Genomic DNA, 23,916 nt, shown 5'->3' on the forward strand with positions numbered 1-23,916 from the left:
CCTGTACTTCTATGGTGACTGGTTTGGAGAAGGCTCTAGGACTAACCCTGTACTTCTATGGTGACTGGTTTGGAGAAGGCTCTAGGACTAACCCTGTACTTCTATGGTGACTGGTTTGGAGAAGGCTCTAGGACTAACCCTGTACTTCTATGGTGACTGGTTTGGAGAAGGCTCTAGGACTAACCCTGTACTTCTATGGTGACTGGTTTGGAGAAGGCGATCCCGAAGCTGTTCTTGGCCACACAGCGGTATTGCCCCGCGTCTTCCTTCTTGATGTTATGGATCTTCAGAGCGCCATAATCCAGAATCGTGATCCGATCACTCACCTGTTGGGAGTATTGATTCTGAAAGTGAATTCAGTGTCTAAGAACAAAGCTGTTATCTTTATTCAGTTGATAACTTCTGTTTGGGATATCCACTTGATTTCTGTATCAATTCAATGGGTGGCGTAGTCTAGAACCTCCTAGTGGACTTTCACAATGTCAATATGTGAAATTCCTGCAGAGTATTCTACAGTGATTGTTTGAGTAGCGTGCTCGTATAGTATAGCGTCCTCACAACAAACCGTCAGAGCGCTGATTGAAAATAAGAGGTACCGTCATAAGAGCGTCATCTTTGATCCAGGAGATGTCTGGTTTGGGGTTTCCTAGCGTCACGCAGGGCAACACGGCCTTGGACTCAATCAGAAGCGTCATGTTGGTGGGGTGTCTTTTTATCTGAGGCTCTGGAGGAAGAACATAGTTCAAATCAAAATCAAAATCAAATTGATTTATATAGCCCTTCTTACATCAGCTGATATCACAAAGTGCTGTACAGAAACCCAGCCTAAAAACCCCCAAACAGCAAGCAATGCAGGTGTAGAAGCACGGTGGCTAGGAAAAACTCCCTAGAAAGGCCAAAACCTAGGAAGAAACCTAGAGAGGAACCAGGCTATGAGGGGTGGCCAGTCCTCTTCTGGCTGTGCCGGGTGGAGATTATAACAGCACATGGCCAAGATGTTCAAATGTTCATAAATGACCAGCATTGTCAAGTTGCTGATTAAATCAATGTGGTATCATTGCAGACTATCCTTCTCCCTGATACCGTTTGAATGAGAACAATCTGAAGCATTGCAGGCAGCTTAGTTCACTGGCGTAAAATCCGCAAGCTTGACATATTGTCGAGTTCACACCAGCGTGATTGACAAAGGACAATAAGATTGAGCAAGACACTGTTAAACATGCTTCAAACTCATTATCTTTGCTCTATTCTCGCCTAGCAAAGTGATCAGTTTAAATATCTGAGACTCCCTGGTTTAGACTTTAGAGATCCTGCACAGGCTATTATGAGATATCTAGAATAATCTCTTCTAGAACACTGTATGGAACAAAGAAACAGTTGAGTTTAAAATTTAGAGGACTACTTTTAACCCCTTATAGTTGATGTTTGTGCCTCGGTGGAAATCTAATGAGCTTTTATAAAAAAATCCCCATCAGAATCCATCTGTTTAAGCTAGAGATAAGGTTTGTTTTGCATGAGCTGCGTCTCAATCTACCAGATCTTCCAATGGCGAACTTCCTCATCTGAAGTGAAAGGTGTCAGAGCTAGAGAGAGGTGTGAATCAGACCATGAAACATCCCATCTGTGGTGAAAGGTGACAAAGCTAGAAAGAGGTGTGTATCAGACCATGAAACATCCCGAAAATCGGTCTTCTCACAAAAACATCTGTAGCGTCTGAACGGTTTGGCCTACAAAACTAATGTGACCACTCTGTGGAAAGATGAGACTCTCATGAACACATCTCCCACAAGCGTCACGGGTCACGTTTGAAGGTACCCGGTACCAGTTCTAAAACATGGAAGAATTTTAGTGCCCACATGTATTTTCTTAGACTCTTAAGTATTAACCAGAGCACTACTTTTGACCCTATGAGCCCTGGTAAAAAAACATTTCAGGCAATAGAGTGCCATTGGGGACTCAGCCCTGAACACTGTATGGATCCCTTGGAACACGGGGTATAACCCCACATACCTCTCTGATTTTGAGGGATTGGGTTAAATGCTGAAGACACATTTCAGTTGAATAGCTTCAGTTGTACAACTGACTAGATATCCCCCTTTCCCCTTTACAACTGACTAGGTATCCCCCTTTCCAACTGACTAGATATCCCCCTTTCCCTTTTCAACTGACTAGGTATCCCCCTTTCCCTTTCCAACTGACTAGGTATCCCCCTTTCCCCTTTCCAACTGACTAGGTATCCCCCTTTCCAACTGACTAGGTATCCCCCCTTTCCCTTTCCAACTGACTAGGTATCCCCCTTTCCAACTGACTAGATATCCCCCTTTCCCTTTTCAACTGACTAGGTATCCCCCTTTCCCTTTACAACTGACTAGGTATCCCCCTTTCCCTTTCCAACTGACTAGGTATCCCCCTTTCCAACTGACTAGGTATCCCCCTTTCCCTTTCCAACTGACTAGGTATCCCCCTTTCCAACTGACTAGGTATTCCCCCTTTCCCTTTCCAACTGACTAGGTATCCCCCTTTCCCTTTACAACTGACTAGGTGTCCCCTTTCCCTTTACAACTGACTAGGTATCCCCCTTTCCAACTGACTAGGTATCCCCCCTTTCCCTTTCCAACTGACTAGGTATCCCCCCTTTCCCTTTACAACTGACTAGGTATCCCCCTTTCCCTTTCCAACTGACTAGGTATCCCCCTTTCCCTTTCCAACTGACTAGGAATCCCCCTTTCCAACTGACTAGGTATCCCCCTTTCCAACTGACTAGGTATCCCCCTTTCCCTTTCCAACTGACTAGGTATCCCCCCTTTCCCTTTCCAACTGACTAGATATCCCCCTTTCCAACTGACTAGGTACCCCCCTTTCCCTTTCCAACTGACTAGGAATCCCCCTTTCCCTTTCCAACTGACTAGGTATCCCCCTTTCCAACTGACTAGGTACCCCCCTTTCCCTTTCCAACTGACTAGGAATCCCCCTTTCCCTTTCCAACTGACTAGGTATCCCCCTTTCCAACTGACTAGGTATCCCCCTTTCCCTTTCCAACTGACTAGGTATCCCCTCTTTCCCTTTCCAACTGACTAGGAATCCCCCTTTCCCTTTCCAACTGACTAGGTATCCCCCTTTCCCTTTACAACTGACTAGGTATCCCCCTTTCCAACTGACTAGGTATCCCCCTTTCCAACTGACTAGGTATCCCCCTTTCCAACTGACTAGGTATCCCCCTTTCCCTTTACAACTGACTAGGTATCCCCCTTTACAACTGACTAGGTATCCCCCTTTACAACTGACTAGGTATCCCCCTTTCCCCTTTCCCTTTACAACTGACTAGGTATCCCCCTTTCTCCTTTCCCATACTCATTTTAAGCTGCAAGGCTCCGCAGCTCTTGGCCGGCTCTCCGATGCCGTTGTTAGCAACACAGCAGTACTCCCCGTTATCAGACTCTCTGACGTTGGGGATCAATAGCATCTGGCCATTCTCCCTGATCGTGTAGCGGGAGTCATAGTATCTGGATGAAACAGGAAACAGAATTATAGTATCTGGATGAAACAGGAAACAGAATTATAGTATCTGGATGAAACAGGAAACAGAATCGTAGTATCTGGATGAAACAGGAAATAGAATCGTAGTATCTGGATGAAACAGGAAACAGAATCATAGTATCTGGATGAAACAGGAAACAGAATCATAGTATCTGGCTGAAACAGGAAACAGAATCATAGTATCTGGATGAAACAGGAAACAGAATCATAGTATCTGGAGAGCATTAGGGAATGAATAGACATTAATCATTGTAATCATAGTCATAGTATTTGAATAAAACAGACACGTAAAGCTGTGACCTGAATGAATTAAACTTCATAAAACTCACCAAAAGCCTCTGCAATGACCGATCATACAATTTAAAGTCTGTTTAAATGACTCAAATCTACCAGACAAGGTTTTCTAATGTTGCCAATTTTGTTAAATGCTCTTACGGGATTGGGTGGTTGTTCCGTGTCCACGTGACATCAGCTGGCGGTCGGGAGTCAACCTCACAGATGAACGTGGCGTTGTGATCCAACAGGATGTCCAAGGTCTCCAGCAGGGTTGTGATGCGAGGAGCTGGGGACAGAACACATGACATAAGGCTACATGACATGACATTACTATGTCTCCAGCAGGGTTGTGATGCAAGGAGCTGGGGACAGAACACATGACATAAGGCTACATTACATGACATGACATGACATTACTATGTCTCCAGCAGGGTGGTGCGCATGGCTGTTTAAATTGTTTCAATTCCATTTCATTTGCATATCACTTTTACTGTTTAGGAGTCTAGGGCAGAAGAGCCTATAACGACTGCAATGATGGCAGCTAGATATCTCCTCTGTACCCTACTATCACCTCTGTACCCTACTATCTCCACTATCTCCTCTGTACCCTACTATCTCCTCTGTACCCTACTATCTCCTCTGTACCCTACTATCTCCTCTATCTCCTCTGTACCCTACAATCTTCACTATCTCCTCTGTACACTATTCTCTCCTCTGTACCCTACAATCTCCACTATCTACTCTGTACCCTACTATCTCCACTCTCTCCTCTGTACACTACTCTCTCCTTTGGAAAGTTTTCAGACCTTTTGACATTTTATTTTATAAAAAAAATAAAAATCCTCAGCAATCTCCACACAATACCCCATAATGACAAAGAAAAAACAAGCTTAGACATTTTTGCTAATTATTTAAAAATAAAAAACAGAAAAAATTAAAACCTTATTTACATAAGTATTCAGACACTTTGCTATGAGACTCGAAATTGAGCTCAGGTGCATCCTGTTTCCAGTGATCATCCATGAGATGTTTCTACAACTTAATTGGAGTCCACCTGTGGTAAATTCAATTGATTGGACATGATTTGGAAAAGCACACACCTGTCTGTATAAGGTCCCACAGTTGACAGAACAGTCAGAACAAAAACCAAGCCATGAGGTCGAAGGAATTGTCTGTAGAGCTCCAAGACAGGATTGTTTTGGGACACAGATCTGGGGAAGGGTACCAAAAAATGTCTGCAGCATTGAAGGTCCCCAAGAACACAGTGGCCTCCATCATTCTAAAATGGAAGAAGTTTGGAACCACCAAGATTCTTCGTAGAGTTGGCCGCCAGGCCCTAACTGAGCAATCGGGGGAGAAGGGCCTTGGTCAAGAAGGTGTTCAAGAACCCAATAGTAACTCTGACAGAGCTCCAGGTGTTCCTCTGTGGAGATGGGAGAACCTTCCAGAAGGACAACCATCTCTGCAGCACTCCACCAATCAGGCTTTATGGTAGAGTGGCCAGACTCTCAGACCATGAGAAAAAAGATTATCTGGTCTGATGAAACCAAGATTGAACTCTTAGGCCTGAATGCCAAGCGTCACGTCTGGAGGAAACCTGGCACTATCCCTACGGTGAAGCATGGTGGTGGCAGCATCATGCTGTGGGGATGTTTCAGCAGCAGGGACTGGGAGACTAGTCAGGATCGAGGGAAAGATGAACAGAGCAAAGTACAGAGAGATCCTTGATGAAAACATGCTCCGGAGCGCACAGGACCTCAGACTGGGGCGAAGGTTCACCTTCCAACAAGACAACAACCCTAAGCACACAGCCAAGACAACACAGGAAGGGCTTCGGGACAAGTTCTGAATGGCCCAGCAAGAGCCCAGACTTGAACCCGATCAAACATCTCTGGAGAGACCTGAAAATAGCTGTGCAGCTACGCTCCCCATCCAACCTGGCAGAGCTTGAGAGGTTCTGCAGAGAAGAATGGGAGAAACTCCCCAAATATAGGTGTGCCAAGCTTGCAGCATCATAACCAAGAAGATTCAAGGCTGTAATCGCTGTCAAAGGTGTTTCAACAAAGTACTGAGTAAAGGGCCTGAATACTTATTTAAAAGTGGTTTGTCATTTTACATTTTAATATATTAGCAAAAATGTATAAAAAACAGTTTTACCTTTGTCATTATGGGGTGTTGTGTGTAGATTGATGAGGGAAAAATGACTTAATCAATTTTAGAATAAGGCTGTAACCGTCAACATGTGTAAAAAGTCAAGGGGTCTAAATACTTTCCGAATGCAGTGTATCTCCTCTGTACAATGATGCCACAAAGCCACACAGCCACAGTCCCAGCTGGATGTTCTAAATGTTTCACAGCTGGATGTTCTAAATGTTTCACAGCTGGATGTTCTAGCTGTTTCACAGCTGGATGTTCTAGCTGTTTCACAGCTGGATGTTCTAGCTGTTTCACAGCTGGATGTTCTAGATGTTTCACAGCTGCATGTTCTAGATGTTTCCCAGTTGGATGTTCCAAATGTTTCACAGCTGGATGTTCCAAATGTTTCACAGCTGTATGTTCTAGATGTTTCACAGCTGGATGTTCTCAATGTTTCACAGCTGTATGTTCTAGATGTTTCACAGCTGGATGTTCTAAATGTTTCACAGCTGGATGTTCTAGATGTTTCACAGCTGGATGTTCTAAATGTTTCACAGCTGGATGTTCTAAATGTTTCACAGCTGGATGTTCTAAATGTTTCACAGCTGGATGTTCTAGATGTTTTCTAGCTGGATGTTCTAGATGTTTCACAGATGGATGTTCTAGATGTTTCCCAGATGGATGTTCTAGATGTTTCACAGATGGATGTTCTAGATGTTTCCCAGCTGGATGTTCTAGATGTTTCACAGATGGATGTTCTAGATGTTTCCCAGCTGGATGTTCTGAATGTTTCCCAGCTGGATGTTCTGAATGTTTCACAGCTGGATGTTCTAAATATTTCACAGCTGGATGTTCTAGATGTTTCACAGCTGGATGTTCTAAATGTTTCACAGCTGGATGTTCTAAATGTTTCCCAGCTGGATGTTCTAAATGTTTCACAGCTGGATGTTCTAGATGTTTCCCAGCTGGATGTTCTAGATGTTTCCCAGCTGGATGTTCTAGATGTTTCCCAGCTGGAAGTTCTAAATGTTTCACAGCTGGATGTTCTAGATGTTTCCCAGCTGGATGTTCTAGATGTTTCCCAGCTGGAAGTTCTAGATGTTTCCCAGCTGGATGTTTTAGCCAAATTTTTCCTAGTCATTGTGTAACAGTGTTGCTTCTGTCCCTCTCCTTGCTTCAACCTTGGTTCAATCCAGGGACCCTCTGAACACATCGACAACAGTCACCCACGAAACATTGTTACCTTTCACTCCACAAAAGCCGCGGTAGAGAAAGGGACACAACTACAGTGGGGGAAAAAAGTATTTGATCCCCTGCTGATTTTGTATGTTTGGCCACTTACAAAGAAATGATCAGTCTATAATTTTAATGGTAGGTTTATTTGAACAGTGAGAGACAGAATAACAACAAAAAAATCCAGAAAAACGCATGACTAAAATGTTATAAAATTTTAATGAGGGAAATAAGTATTTGACCCCTCTGCAAAACATGACTTAGTACTTGGTGGCAAAACCCTTGTTGGCAATCACAGAGGTCAGACGTTTCTTGTAGTTGGCCACCAGGTTTGCACACATCTCAGGAGGGATTTTGTCCCACTCCTCTTTGCAGATCTTCTCCAAGTCATTAAGGTTTCGAGGCTGATGTTTGGCAACTCGAACCTTCAGCTCCCTCCACAGATTTTCTATGGGATTAAGGTCTGGAGACTGGCTAGGCCACTCCAGGACCTTAATGTGCTTCTTCTTGAGCCACTCCTTTGTTGTCTTGGCCATGTGTTTTGGGTCATTGTCATGCTGGAATACCTATCCACGACCCATTTTCAATGCCCTGGCTGAGGGAAGGATGTTCTCACCCAAGATTTGACGGTACATGGCCCCATTCATCGTCCCTTCGATGCGGTGAAGTTGTCCTGTCCCCTTAGCAGAAAAACACCCCCAAAGCATAATGTTTCCACCTCCATGTTTGACGGTGGAGATGGTGTTCTTGGGGTCATAGGCAGCATTCCTCCTCCTCCAAACACGGCGAGTTGAGTTGATGCCAAAGAGCTCCATTTTGGTCTCATCTGACCACAACACTTTCACCAGTTGTCCTCTGAATCATTCAGATGTTCATTGGCAAACTTCAGACAGACATGTATATGTATTCTTGAGCAGGGGGACCTTGCGGGCGCTGCAGGATTTCAGTCCTTCACGGCGTTGTGTGTTACCATTTGTTTTCTTGGTGACTATGGTCCCAGCTGCCTTGAGATCATTGACAAGATCCTACCGTGTAGTTCTGTGATGACTCCTCACTGTTCTCATGATCATTGCAACTCCACGAGGTGAGATCTTGCATGGAGCCCCAGGCCGAGGGATATTGACAGTTCTTTTGTGTTTCTTCCATTTGCGAATAATCGCACCAAATGTTGTCACCTTCTCACCAAGCTACTTGGCGATGGTCTTGTAGCCCATTCCAGCCTTGTGTAGGTCTACAATCTTGTCCCTGACATCCTTGGAGAGCTCTTTGGTCTTGGCCATGGTGGAGAGTTTGGAATCTGATTGATTGCTTCTGTGGACAGGTGTCTTTTTTACAGGTAACAAGCTGCGGTTAGGAGCACTCCCTTTAATCTCAGCTCGTTATCTGTATAAAAGACACCTGGGAGCCAGAAATCTTTCTGATTGAGAGGGGGTCAAATACTTATTTCTCTCATTAAAATGCAAATCAATTTATAACATTTTTGACATGCGTTTTTCTGGATTTTTTTGTTGTTATTCTGTCTCTCACTGTTCAAATAAACCTACCATTAAAATTATAGATTGATCATTTCTTTATCAGTGGGCAAACGTACAAAATCAGCAGGGGATCAAATACTTTTTTCCCCCACTGTACTTCAAGGTCTCAGAGCGAGTGACGTCACCGATTGAAACGTTACTAGCTCGCTGTAATGGTCACTTAACGAAACAAAACAAGAAAACGAACGAACGCACAGTATTACAGGCTAAACACAGCAGTGCAAAACAACTTCCCACATAAGACAGGTGAAAACAGGGCTACCTAAGTATGACTCCCAATCAGCAACAACGATGTACAGCTGTTCCTGATTGAGAGCCATACCAGGCCAACAAAGAAATACACAACATAGAAATACAAAATATAGAACATAGCCAAAAACACCAGAATGCTCTAAACAAACACCCCTCTACATAAACACATATCCCAACAAACCCCGAACCACAAAAAACAAACACCCCCCTGCCACGTCCTGACCAAACTACAATAACAAATAACTCCTTTACTGGTCAGGACGTGACAATGACTGCTAACTAGCTTGTCATTTCACACCGTTTACCTTTGCATTGACGCGTTCCCATTTGGCAAACACAGATGGTTCCCATTTGGCCAACACAGACGGCTCCCATTTGGCCAACACAGACGATTCACATTTGGCCAACACAGACGATTCACATTTGGCCAACACAGACGGCTCACATTTGTCTCACAGAGACTGTTCTCAATAAGCAAAATATAGCCTAGGCCAACCATTGGTGCTGCATTATTGGACTGAATCATTTAAATACTTTTGGGGGGAAGTGTCTTTCTTTGGTAACTGGATGCGAGGATGGGGACGTATACTTGAACAAGCTAAATGTATTATGCAGGTAGGCATATGTGTGTATGTTTTAGGATGTGCAGTATATTTTCAATTAAAGGCACTCTGATGAATAGACCATTTAAACACATTTTATGGATCGGCTGCTTTGCAAAGACAGGATAAAAATGACAGGACGCATTGCTGGTGATCCAGCCTTGGTAGCCCAGGGTAAAGGTAGCCTATGGGGAGATAGCCTTGGTATTCTAGGGTAAGGGTAGCCTATGGGGATCCAGCCTTGGTAGCCTAGGGTAAAGGTGGCCTATGGGGATCCAGCCTTAGTAGCCTAGGGTAAAGGTAGCCTATGGGGAGATAGCCTTGGTATTCTAGGGTAAGGGTAGCCTATGGGGATCCAGCCTTGGTAGCCTAGGGTAAAGGTGGCCTATGGGGATCCAGCCTTAGTAGCCTAGGGTAAAGGTAGCCTATGGGTAAAGGTAGCCTTTGGTAACCTAGGGTAAAGGTAGCCTATGGGGATCCAGCCTTGGTAGCCCAGGGTAAGGGTAGCCTATGGGGATCCAGCCTTGGTAGCCTAGGGTAAAGGGTAGGCTATGGGGATCCAGCCTCGGTAGCCTAGGGTAAAGGTAGCCTAGGGTAAATGTAGCCTATGGGGATCCAGCCTTGGTAGCCTAGGGTAAGGGAAGCCTATGGGGATCCAGCCTTGGTAGCCTAGGGTAAGGGTAGCCAATGGGGATCCAGCCTTGGTAGCCTAGGGTAAGGGTAGCCTATGGGGATCCAGCCTTGGTATCCTAGGGTAAGGGTAGCCTATGGGGATCCAGCCTTGGTATCCTAGGGTAAGGGTAGCCTATGGGGATCCAGCCTTGGTAGCCTAGGGTAAGGGTAGCCTATGGGGATCCAGCCTTGGTAGCGTAGGGTAAGGGTAGCCTATGGGGATCCAGCCTTGGTATCCTAGGGTAAGGGTAGCCTATGGGGATCCAGCCTTGGTATCCTAGGGTAAGGGTAGCCTATGGGGATCCAGCCTTGGTATCCTAGGGTAAGGGTAGCCTATGGAGATCCAGCCTTGGTAGCCTAGGGTAAGGGTAGCCTATGGGGATCCAGCCTTGGTAGCCTAGGGTAAAGGTAGCCTATGGGGATCCAGCCTTAGTAGCCTAGGGTAAAGGTAGCCTATGGGGATCCAGCCTTGGTAGCCTAGGGTAAGGGTGGCCTATGAGGATCCAACTTTGGTAGCCTAGGGTAAGGGTAGCCTATGGGGATCCAGCCTTGGTAGCATAGGGTAAGGGTAGCCTATGGGGATCCAGCCTTGGTATCCTAGGGTAAGGGTAGCCTATGGGGATCCAGCCTTGGTAGCCTAGGGTAAAGGTAGCCTATGGGGATCCAGCCTTGGTAGCCTAGGGTAAGGGTAGCCAATGGGGATCCAGCCTTGGTAGCCTAGGGTAAGGGTAGCCTATGGGGATCCAGCCTTGGTAGCCTAGGGTAAGGGTAGCCTATGGGGATCCTGCGTTAGTAGCCTAGGGTAAAGGTAGCCTATGGGGATCCAGCCTTGGTAGCCTAGGGTAAGGGTATCCTATGGGGATCCAGCCTTGGTAGCCTAGGGTAAGGGTATCCTATGGGGATCCAGCCTTGGTAGCATATGGTGATCCAATCTCTGTAGCCTATGGTAAGGGAAGCCTATGGGGATCCAGCCGTGGTAGCTTAGGGTAAGGGAAGCCTATGGGGATCCAGCCTTGGTAGCCTAGGGTAAGGGTATCCTATGGGGATCCAGCCTTGGTAGCATATGGTGATCCAATCTCTGTAGCCTATGGTAAGGGAAGCCTATGGGGATCCAGCCGTGGTAGCTTAGGGTAAGGGAAGCCTATGGGGATCCAGCCTTAGTAGCATATGGTGATCCAATCTCTGTAACCTATGGTAAGGGAAGCCTATGGGGATCCAGCCTTGGTAGCTTAGGGTAAGGGAAGCCTATGGGGATCCAGCCTTAGTAGCCTAGGGTAAATGAAGCCTATGGTGGACTTCATATGAAAAAGAAACAACAATATTTCTAAATAGGGGTCAGAAGCATGATATCACAAATCGCTTCTCTCATTCCATAGCACTGCGCACACGTAGGCTGAAATGTCTTTATGCAAAACGTTCGCGCGTCTATACAAAATATTAGACTCCTGTCAATTGTATCATTTCCCATGTTTGAGGCAGATTCTCTTAATCTGCCACTGGTATAGCATTAAAGGACAACTGAATAGTTTTGTAATCGGACGAGGGGCGCTCAATGAAAATGGGGATGAACAAGTGAATTTAGTTATGCAGATATGTGAATTAGGAAAAAGCATTAGGAAAAACCCACCAAAATATTTCACCGCACTCTCAGTAGACCATTTAAAAGCCCTTTATTCAACGGCTAGTTATGTCATAGGCGTCGTAAGGATTGGACCAAGGCGCAGCGGGTAAAGTGCTCATCTTCTTATTTTATTAAAGAAAACACTTAATCAAAATAAACAAACGACAAAAACAGTCCAATAAGGTGCACAGACTATACTAGAAACAACCACCCACAAACACAAGAGAAAACAAACCCAACTAAATATGGCCTCCAATTAGAGACAACGACAACCAGCTGCCTCTAATTGGAGGTCATTGCCAAAACTCCAACATAGAAATAGAAAACTAGATAAACACATAGAACATAGATAACATAGAATATAAACCAAAAACACCGAAACACAAAACAAACACCCCCTGCCACGCCCTGACCAAACTACAATAACAAAAAAAACTTTACTGGTCAGGACATGACAAGTTAGCTAAAAGATCCACCTATGTGGCTCTGCTGAACCAGACTTAATTAAGGGAGGGGTGGCTATGCTGGGTTTTTAATCAAATTAAACGAAATGGGGGGGGGGGGGGACCAATTGTTTTTTATGTTTCTAAACATGAAATTCACCAGCACAAAAGGCACATCTCTCGTCCATGGGCACTGTGGTCATAGCTGGATAGGCTGTGCTTCCACTTTCACAATCCATGCCATTATCAAATGCGTTATCGCTAAGACCTCTTGTTTAGCGCCGACAGAGATGGACGCCTCGCTTCATGTTCTTAGGAAACTCTGCAGTATTTAGTTTTTTTACATATTATTCCTTACACTCTCACACCCACAGAGGGGGGAAGAGGGAACTGGTGGGAGGTTGACAGCTCACACCCTGCAGTATTTAGTTTTTCTATAGTATTATTTCTTACATTGTTACCCCAGGAAATCTTAAGTGTTATTACATACAGCCGGGAGGAACTATTGGATATAAGAGCAACGTCAACTCACCAACATTACGACCAGAAATACGACTTTCCTGAAGCGGATCCTCTGTTTGGCCCACCACCCAGGACAATGGTTCGGATCCCAGTAGGCGACCCAAAACAACGGCACCACAGAAGGGGCAGACGGAGCGGTCTTCTGGTCCGTACACAGGCACACCGCCTATCGCTCCCGAGTATACTACTCGCCAATGTCCAGTTTCTTGACAAGTAGGTAGACGAAATTCGAGCAAGGGTTGCCTTCCAGAGAGACATCAGAGATTGTAACAATCTTTGTTTCACGGAAACATGGCTCACTCGGGATGCGTTATCAGAGTTGGTACAGCATCGCGCTGACACAAACAAGCATCTCTCTGGTAAGAAGAAGGGTAGGGGTGTATGCCTTATGATTAACGAGTCGTGGTGTGATCATAACAACATACAGGAACTCAAGTCCTTTTGTTCACCTGACCTAGAATTCCTTACGATCAAATGCCGACCGCATTATCTCCCAAGAGAATTCTCTTCGATTATAATCACAGCCGTGTATATCCCTCCCAAGCAGATACCTCGACGACCCTGAAAGAACTTCATTGGACTCTATGTAAACTGAAAACCACATATCCTGAGGCTGCATTTATTGTAGCTTAGGAATTTTAACAAGACTAATCTGAAAACAAGGCTCCCTAAATTTGATCAGCATATCGAATGCGCGACCCTCTGGATCATTGCTAGTCTAATTTCCGCGACGCATACAAAGCCATCCCCCGCCCTCCTTTCGGCAAATCTGACCACAACTCCATTTTGTTGCTCCCAGCCTATAGACAGAAACAAAACAGGAAATGCCCTTGCAGGAAATGTCTGTTCAACGCTGGTCCGACCAATCTGATTCCATGCTTCAAGATTGCTTCGATAACGTGGACTGTGATATGTTCCGGATAGTATCGGACAACAACATTGATGAATACGCTGATTCGGTGTGCGAGTTAATTAACAAATGCAACGGTGGTGTTGTACCCATGGTGACTATTAAATCCTTCCCCAACCAGAAACCGTGGATTGATGGCAGCATTCGTGCAAAACTGAAAGCGCGAACCACTGCTTTTAATCATGGCAAGGCGACCGGAAACATGACTGAATACAAACAGTGTAGCTGTTCCCTCCGCAAGGCAATGAAACATGCTAAGCGTCAGTATAGAGACAAATTCAATGGCTCAGACACAAGACGTATGTGGCAGGGTCTACAGTCAATCACGGATTACAAAAAGAAAACCAGCCCCGTCGCGGACACTGATGCCTTGCTCCCAGACAAACTAAACTACTTCTTTGCTCGCTTTTAGGACAATACAGTGCCACTGACAACACGGCCCGCTACCAAAACCTGCGGGCTCTCCTTCTCCATGGCCAACGTGAGTAAAACATTTAACAGTGCTAACCCTCTCAAGGCTGCCGGCCTAGACGGCAACCCTAGCCACGTCCTCAGAGCATGCGCAGACCAGCTGGCTGGTGTGTTTATCGGACATATTCAGTCAATCCCTATCATAGTCTACTGTTCCCACATGCTTCAAAATGGCCACCATTGTTCCTGTTCCTAAGAAAACTAAGGTAACTGAGCTAAATGACTATCGCCCCGTAGCACTCACTTTTATCATCATGTAGTGCATTGAGAGACTACTCAAGGATCATATCACATCCACCCTACCTGACACCCTAGACCCACTCCAATTTGCTTACCGCCCCAATAGGTCCACAGACGATGCAATCGCAACTCAGCATTTAACACCATAGTACCCTGGGTCTCGACCCCGCCCTGTGCAACTGGGTCCTGGACTTTCTGACGGGCCGCCCCCAGGTGGTGAGGGTAGGAAACTACATTTCCACCCTGCTGATCCTCAACACTGGGGCCCCACAAGGGTATGTTCTCAGCCCTCCCCTGTACTCCCTGTTCACCCATGACTGCGTGGCCATGCATGCCTCCAACTCAATCATCAAGTTTGCAGACGACACTACAGTGGTAGGCTTGATTACCAACAACGACGAGACGGCCTACAGGGAGGAGGTGAGGGCCCTCTGAGTGTGGTGTCAGGAAAATAACCTCACCCTCAACGTAAACAAAACAAAGGAGATTATCGTGGACTTCAGGAAACAGCAGAGGGAGCACCCCCCGATCCACATCGACGGGACAATAGTGGAGAAGGTGGAAAGTTTTAAGTTCCTCGGCGTACACATAACGGACAAACTGAAATGGTCCACCCACACAGACAGCGTGGTGAAGAATGCGCAGCAGCACCTCTTCAACCTCAGGAGGCTGAAGAAATGTGGCTTGTCACTTAAAACACTCACAAACTTTTACAGATGCACAATCGAGAGCATCCTGTCGGGCTGTATAACCTCCTGGTACGGCAACAGCACTGCCCTCAACCGCAAGGCTCTCCAGAGGGTAGTGAGGTCTGCACAACACATCACTGGGGGAAAACTACCTGCCCTCCAGAACACCTACACCACCCAATGTCACAGGAAGGCCAAAAAGATCATCAAGGACAACAACCACCCGAGCCACTGCCTGTTCACCCCGCTATCATCCAGAAGGCGAGGTCAGTACAGGTGCATCAAAGATGGGACCGAGAGACTGAAAAACAGCTTCTATCTCAAGGCCATCAGACTGTTAAACAGCCATCACTAACATTGAGTGGCTTCTGCCAACATACAGAGTCAATCTCCAGCCACTTTTATAATTAACATTTGGATGTAATAAATGTATCACTAGTCACTTAAACAATGCCACTTCAAATAATGTTTACATACCCTACATTACTCATCTCATATATATATATACTGTACTCTATACCATCTACTGCATCTTGCCTATGCCGTTCGGCCATCGTTCATCCATATATTTATATGTACATATTCTTAATCATTCCATTACACTTGTGTGTATAAGGTAATTGTTGTGAAATTGTTAGATTACTTGTTAGATATTACTGCACGGTCAGAACTAGAAGCACAAGCATTTCACTACACTTGTATTAACACCTGCTAACCATGTGTATGGACCAATAACATCTGCTAACCATGTGTATGTGACCAATAACATCTGCTAACCATGTGTATGTGACCAATATAACTTGATTTGATTTGAACCTCCCCATTATCTCTGCATGGAATTGACACCTTTTGCCCTTGTTTTTTAAAGACACACCTCAAACATTGCCACCCCTCACCCTCAGCACAAGGGAGCTGTTGTTAGAGAGGTAAATGGCCAAAACCTGGCGTTAGGGCTGGAGAATGCCACTAGTTTTTACATGATGGAATTGCGACATATCGTGCTGAAGAGGCCACAGAGGGATACCTCAGTCAGTAATGCTCCCAATAACCTCAAAGGGTCAGACAGACAGACAGACAGACAGACAGACAGACAGACAGACAGACAGACAGACAGACAGACAGACAGACAGACAGACAGACAGACAGACAGACAGACAGACAGACAGACAGACAGACAGACAGACAGACAGACAGACAGACAGACAGACAGACCGACCGACCGACCGACCGACCGACCAGAAGAACGTGACTATCTGATAGTCTCAGTGCCAGAGAGCCAGAGAGCATGACCCAATGGAACAATGTGAATGCCAACAGAGCCCAACAAAGGACCTGCCAGCTGCTATGAATCAGAGAGCTATGGCTAGCTGCTATGAATCAGAGAGCTATGGCTAGCCGTCATCCGTCGCGTTAAACAAGTAGACAACAGAACCTGAACAACATGCTATATACTGCTACAACTACATCAGTACTGTACAACATGCTACATACTGCTACAACTACATCAGTACTGTACAAGATGCTACATACTGCTACAGCTACATGAGTACTGTACAACATGCTATATACTGCTACAACTACATCAGTACTGTACAACATGCTACATACTGCTAACAACTACATCAGCTCTACATCAGTACTGTACAACATGCTATATACTGCTAACAACTACATCAGTACTGTACAACATGCTACATACTGCTACAGCTACATCAGTACTGTACAAGATGCTACATACTGCTACAGCTACATGAGTACTGTACAACATGCTACATACTGCTACAACTACATCAGCTCTACATCAGTACTGTACAACATGCTACATACTGCTAACAACTACATCAGTACTGTACAACATGCTACATACTGCTACAGCTACATCAGTACTGAACAACATGCTACATACTGCTACAACTACATCAGTACTGTACAACATGCTACATACTGCTAACAACTACATCAGTACTGTACAACATGCTACATACTGCTACAACTACATCAGCTCTACATCAGTACCAGTCAAAAGTTTGGATACACCTACTCATTCAAGGGTTTTTCTTTATTATTTATTTTTTACTCTTTTCTACATTGAACCATGAGTCTCCAGGCAACACAGAGCTGATAGCCTGACTGTCTGTACCATGAGTCTCCAGGGAACACAGAGCTGATAACCTGGCTGTCTGTACCATGAGTCTCCAGGGAACACAGAGCTGATAACCTGACTGTATGAACCATGAGTCTCCAGGGAACACAGAGCTGATAACCTGGCTGTCTGTACCATGAGTCTCCAGGGAACACAGAGCTGATAGCCTGACTGTCTGTACCATGAGTCTCCAGGGAACACAGAGCTGATAACCTGGCTGTCTGTACCATGAGTCTCCAGGGAACACAGAGCTGATAACCTGACTGTATGAACCATGAGTCTCCAGGGAACACAGAGCTGATAGCCTGACTGTCTGTACCATGAGTCTCCAGGGAACACAGAGCTGATAGCCTGACTGTCTGTACCATGAGTCTCCAGGGAACACAGAGCTGATAGCCTGACTGTCTGTACCATGAGTCTCCAGGGAACACAGAGCTGATAGCCTGACTGTATGAACCATGAGTCTCCAGGGAACACAGAGCTGATAGCCTGACTGTCTGTACCATGAGTCTCCAGGGAACACAGAGCTGATAGCCTGACTGTCTGTACCATGAGTCTCCAGGGAACACAGAGCTGATAACCTGACTGTATGAACCATGAGTCTCCAGGGAACACAGAGCTGATAGCCTGACTGTATGAACCATGAGTCTCCAGGGAACACAGAGCTGATAGCCTAACTGTCTGTACCATGAGTTGGCATTCAAGCACATCGGTCTGTGCGTGTGTGTGTACGTGTGCGTGTGTGTGTGCGTGTGCGTGTGTGTGTGCGTGTGTGTGTGTGTGTCAATGGTTAGTGGCCCTCTGACTGTGAAACCCAACCAGGCAGCTTCCGCTGGGTGTTTCAGCGGATATGTCACCTGTTCCTGCAGATGCCAAGATTCTCTCAGCTCTCTCAGCTCCTAGACACCAGCCGCTACAGTGACTATAGCCTCTATACTATCTTATCTTAGTGACCAGCCACTACAGTGACTACAGCCTCTATACTATCTTATCTTAGTGACCAGTGACTACAGCCTCTATACTATCTTATCTTAGTGACCAGCCGCTACAGTGACTATAGCCTCTATACTGTCTTATCTTAGTGACCAGCCACTACAGTGACTATAGCCTCTATACTGTCTTATCTTAGTGACCAGCCACTACAGTGACTATAGCCTCTATACTATCTTATCTTAGTGACAGCCACTACAGTGACTACAGCCTCTATACTATCTTATCTTAGTGACCAGCCACTACAGTGACTACAGCCTCTATACAATCTTATCTTAGTGACCAGACACTACAGTGACTACAGCCTCTATACTATCTTATCTTAGTGACCAGTGACTACAGCCTCTACAGTATCATATCTTGGTGACCAGCCACTACAGTGACTACAGCCTCTACAGTATCTTATCTTAGTGACCAGCCACTACAGTGACTATAGCCTCTATACAATCTTATCTTAGTGACCAGCCACTATACGTTTGCCCACTTACAAAGAAATGATCAGTCTATAATTAAAATGTTTCTGTCTCTCACTGTTCAAATAAACCTACCATTAAAATTATAGACTGATCATTTCTTTGTCAGTGGGCAAACGCACAAAATCAGCAGGGGATCAAATACTTTTTCCCCCCACTGTACAGTAGATGACACTGCAGAGATGGTTGGCTTTTTTTAATACTCTGAACTTTTTTGTACGTAATATTTCCACTATCATTTCCTATGACCGAAAATAGTGTCTGGACATCAGAACAGCGATCACTAACCTCGATTTGGATGAAGATTTCTATTCCAACGAGTCGGCAGCTGCGGATGTTACTGCTCATTCCGGAACAGTCCCTAATCCCCGGGGATAGAAAGAGGAAGAGACGGCGCAGGACAGGAGAGGCCAACGAGCGGGCTCCCTGACGGGACTACCACCCCTACCCTCCGTTCTATTGGCGAGAGAACAAACTAGACTATCCTATCAACGAGGAGATCTGTCACCCCCCCCACCCATTAGCTCTAACCTTGTTGAAAGCTACTTTATTGAGGAAAAATGTTTTTATTATGACTGTGATATAGTTGTCCCAACTGGCTGTTTTAAGATTAATGCACTAACTGGAAGTGGCTCTGGATAAGAGCATGTGCTAAATTATTAAACATCAATGTAAATGTAAGGTTAAAGGCATACTTCAGAATTTTGGCAAAGATACTTTTTTTAGGAGCCAATTGGTAGTTACAGTCTTGTCCCTTCGCTGCAACTCCCATATGGACTCGGGAGAGGCGAAGCTCGAGAGCCGTGCGTCCTCTGAAACACGACCCAGCCGCACTGCTTCTTGACACAATGCCCGCTTAACCCAGCCGCACCAATGTGTCGGAGGAAACACCGTACACCTGGTGACAGCATCAGCGTGCACTGCGCCCGGCCCGCCACAGGAGTCGCTAGTTCGTGATGGGACTAGGACATCCCTGCCGGCCAAACCCTTCCCTACCCGGGCAACGCTGGGCCAATTGTGCGCCGCCCCATCGGTCTCCCGGTCGCGGCTAGCTGCGACAGAGCCTGGACTCAAACCCAGAATCTCTAGCTAACACTCTGATGCAGTGTCTTAGACCACTGAGACAGAGCCTGGACTCGAACCCAGAATCTCTAGCTAGCACTGTGATGCAGTGTCTTAGACCACTGCGCCACTCAGGAGGCCTGTCAGCTTTAATTTGAGGGTATTTTCATCCGTACTGGGTGAAAGGTTTAGAAATTACACCACTTTTTGTACATAATATTTACAGATAGTTACACTTTCTGATAAGCATGCAGTATTTTCCTGTAAAGGTTGACATGTTGTTACACAGTGATAACACTCAGCCTCCTTGGCTGTCATAACATCACACTTTATCAACTCAGATATTCATAGAAAACTGTTACCATAAATACAAGGTAGCTATGATAAGGTAGCTATGATAAGGTAGCTATGTTAAGGTAGCTATGATGAGGTAGCTATGATAAGATAGCTATGTTAAGGTAGCTATGATAAGGCAGCTATGTTAAGGTAGCTATGATAAGGCAGCTATGATAAGGTAGCTATGATAAGGTAGCTATGTTAAGGTAGCTATGATGAGGTAGCTATGATAAGATAGCTATGTTAAGGCAGCTATGTTAAGGCAGCTATGATAAGGTAGCTATGATAAGGTAGCTATGATGAGGTAGCTATGATAAGGCAGCTATGATAAGGTAGCTATGACGAGGCAGCTATGATAAGGTAGCTATGATAAGGTAGCTATGATAAGGTAGCTATGACGAGGCAGCTATGATAAGGTACGTATGATGAGGTAGCTATGTTAAGGCAGCTATGTTAAGGCAGCTATGATAAGGTAGCTATGATAAGGTAGCTATGATGAGGTAGCTATGATAAGGTAGCTATGATGAGGTAGCTATGACGAGGCAGCTATGATAAGGTACGTATGATAAGGCAGCTATGATAAGGTAGCTATGATATATATCAACCGTTCAGAGGAAGGGGTTACTTTGAAGCACATTAACAAAAGTACTGAGAAAATGTGTCAAGTTAAAGCACTGAATTAAGATACAAAATATGTTTGTCAATGTGTTATATGAGTAAATGTTAATCTTCAAAATATTAGTCACACAGTTCTTCTGCCAATGTCTATCTGTACTATTCTTAATTTACTGTATGTCTGACAGACTCAACATCTGACAGAGATGTTATAACTTAGTCCACAACACCATTCCCCAATTAACTGAGTCCATCTCGTCCACTACTAAACAGTAATTAGCCCCAGCCTGTCTGTCTCTGTCTGTCTGTCTGTCTGTCTGTCTGTCTGTCTGTCTGTCTGTCTGTCTGTCTGTCTGTCTGTCTGTCTGTCTGTCTGTCTGTCTGTCTGTCTGTCTGTCTGTCTGTCTGTCTGTCTGTCTGTCTGTCTGTCTGCCTGCCTGCCTGCCTGCCTGCCTGCCTGCCTGCCTGCCTGCCTGCCTGCCTGCCTGCCTGCCTGCCTGCCTGCCTGCCTGCCTGCCTGTCTGTCTGTCCTGAGATGTCCCTGACAACAACCAGACAGTGCTGATTCGTTCCAGATACTGAGGCATACCTCATTACAGCATTACATGGCATTGCAGGCCAGTTTATAGGTACAAACCTCTCTGCAGTCCAACACTCGCCCCGATCTGTGAAAGGAACAGGAACGGTAGCAGTGGAATGTGTTCGATGAGCTTCATTCTGATTCAGAGTTCTGGACCGGATCAAGTATTTACAGTCCCATGTGTAGTTTAGAAGAAGTCCTAGTATGTCTGTCTGTTGTTCAGGTCATAGCTTCTCCTGATAGAAGTGTGTCGGTTGTTCAGGTCGTAGCTTCTCCTGATAGAAGTGTGTCTGTTGTTCAGGACGTAGGTTCTCCAGGTCGTAGCTTCTCCTGATAGAAGTGTGTCTGTTGTTCAGGACGTAGGTTCTCCAGGTCGTAGGTTCTCCTGATAGAAGTGTGTCTGTTGTTCAGGTCGTAGCTTCTCCTGATAGACGTGTGTCTGTTGTTCAGGACGTGGTATCCCCTGACTGTCTGGTATTATCAGACATTGTCTCTGTCCCTGCCATGCTAGCTGACAGCGCTGCGCGACGTTAGATAGTTCTGGTCTGTTGTTCAGTCCTAATGTGTCTGTCCGCTAGCTGACTGCGCCGCGAGGCGTCAGTTAAATGGGTCTGTTATTTACTCTGTGAGGAGATGGACAGCAGCAGCTGCTGGGTATACACTCCTACTCTGTAGTCTCAAATGGCACCCTATTCCCAATATGGTCAGAATAAGTGCACTATGAAGGGAATAGGGTGCAATTTGGGACACATACATAGTTAGGATTAAACATTGAAGATCACTTTATTGGTCAGTTACACAGAAGGTCCAACCGAAATGTGGCATCTGCTTTAAACCAACCCCTCTGAAAGACACAGAGGATCGGGAGAGGCGCTGCGGGCTGGGCGCCTGGAGAGCTGTCGTTGTGGGGGTTAAGTGCCTTGCTCAAGGGCACAACGGCAGGCAACGGCATCTAGGATTTCTGATGTAGTCAGCCACCGTGGCACATTACTGGAAAGAGAGTCAGTCATTGGTATATATCACTGCTGTATAACCACCCATTGGTATATCACTGCTGAAAACCACCCATTGGTAAATCACTGCTGTATAACCACCCATTGGTATATCACTGCTGAATAACCACCCATTGGTATATCACTGCTGTATAACCACCCATTGGTATATCACTGCTGTATAACCACCCATTGGTATATCACTGCTGTATAACCACCCATTGGTATATCACTGCTGTATAACCACCCTTTGGTATATCACTGCTGTATAACCACCCATTGGTATATCACTGCTGTATAACCACCCATTGGTAAATCACTGCTGTATAACCACCCATTGGTATATCACTGCTGTATAACCACCCATTGGTATATCACTGCTGTATAACCACCCATTGGTATATCACTGCTGTATAACCACCCATTGGTATATCACTGCTGTATAACCACCCTTTGGTATATCACTGCTGTATAACCACCCATTGGTATATCACTGCTGTATAACCACCCATTGGTATATCACTGCTGTATAACCACCCATTGGTATATCACTGCTGTATAACCACCCATTGGTATATCACTGCTGTTTAACCACTCATTGGTGTGTCATCACTGTGCACTCTCATTCAGGCATTCAGCTCCATCAGTTCCTAGCAATCAAAGTCATTATGACTGATACTAATGTCTAGTGTTGTAACATAGCAAGAGGTGGTCCATGTAGGTGGTCTATGTAGGGGTCTATGTAGGTGGTCCATGTAGGGTATTCTATGTAGGGGTCTATGTAGGTGGTCCATGTAGGTGGTCTATGTAGGGGTCTATGTAGGTGTTCCATGTAGGTGGTCCATGTAGGTGGTCTATGTAGGTGGTCTATGTAGGTGGTCTATGTAGGTGGTCCATGTAGGTGGTCCATGTAGGTGGTCTATGTAGGTGGTCTATGTAGGTGGTCTATGTAGGTGGCCCATGTAGGTGGCCCATGTAGGGTGATCTATGTAGGTGGCCCATGTAGGTGGTCTATGTAGGTGGTCTATGTAGGTGGTCCATGTAGGTGGCCCATGTCGGTGGCCCATGTAGGTGGTCTATGTAAGTGGTCTATGTAGGTGGTTTATGTAGGGTGGTCTATGTAGGTGGTCCATGTAGGTGGCCCATGTAGGTGGCCCATGTAGGTGGCCCATGTACGTGGCCCATGTAGGTGGCCCATGTAGGTGGTCTATGTAGGTGGTCTATGTAGGGTGGTCTATGTAGGTGGTCCATGTAGGTGGCCCATGTAGGTGGTCTATGTAGGTGGTCTATGTAGGTGGTCTATGTAGGTGGCCCATGTAGGGTGATCTATGTAGGGTGGTCTATGTAGGTGGTCTATGTAGGTGGCCCATGTAGGTGGCCCATGTAGGTGGTCTATGTAGGTGGTCCATGTAGGTGGTCTATGTAGGTGGTCCATGTAGGTGGCCCATGTAGGTGGTCTATGTAGGTGGTCCATGTAGGTGGCCCATGTAGGTGGCCCATGTAGGTGGTCTATGTAGGTGGCCCATGTAGGGTGATCTATGTAGGGTGGTCTATGTAGGTGGTCCATGTAGGTGGTCTATGTAGGT

At 45.7% G+C, this 23,916-nt stretch overlaps 1 protein-coding gene across 1 annotated transcript in view; it reads right to left on the minus strand.

The window, feature by feature from the left end:
* LOC115160195 (muscle, skeletal, receptor tyrosine kinase) overlaps positions 1 to 21,946 on the minus strand; it is a 68,067-nt gene extending 46,121 nt beyond the window's left edge. Inside the window, exons 1-5 of the mRNA XM_029710581.1 lie at positions 21,396 to 21,946; positions 3,973 to 4,099; positions 3,352 to 3,503; positions 597 to 724; positions 185 to 326 (exon numbers count right to left, since the gene is read on the minus strand). Of these exons, the coding sequence (XP_029566441.1) occupies positions 185 to 326; positions 597 to 724; positions 3,352 to 3,503; positions 3,973 to 4,099; positions 21,396 to 21,474 (628 nt within the window). The 5' untranslated portion in view covers positions 21,475 to 21,946. The remainder of the gene's footprint in view (positions 1 to 184; positions 327 to 596; positions 725 to 3,351; positions 3,504 to 3,972; positions 4,100 to 21,395) is intronic.
* Between the last annotated feature and the right edge of the window lie 1,970 nt (positions 21,947 to 23,916).

The sequence above is a fragment of the Salmo trutta genome, chromosome 23 (genome assembly GCF_901001165.1).
Source record: "Salmo trutta chromosome 23, fSalTru1.1, whole genome shotgun sequence".
Classification (NCBI taxonomy): Eukaryota; Metazoa; Chordata; class Actinopteri; order Salmoniformes; family Salmonidae; genus Salmo; species Salmo trutta.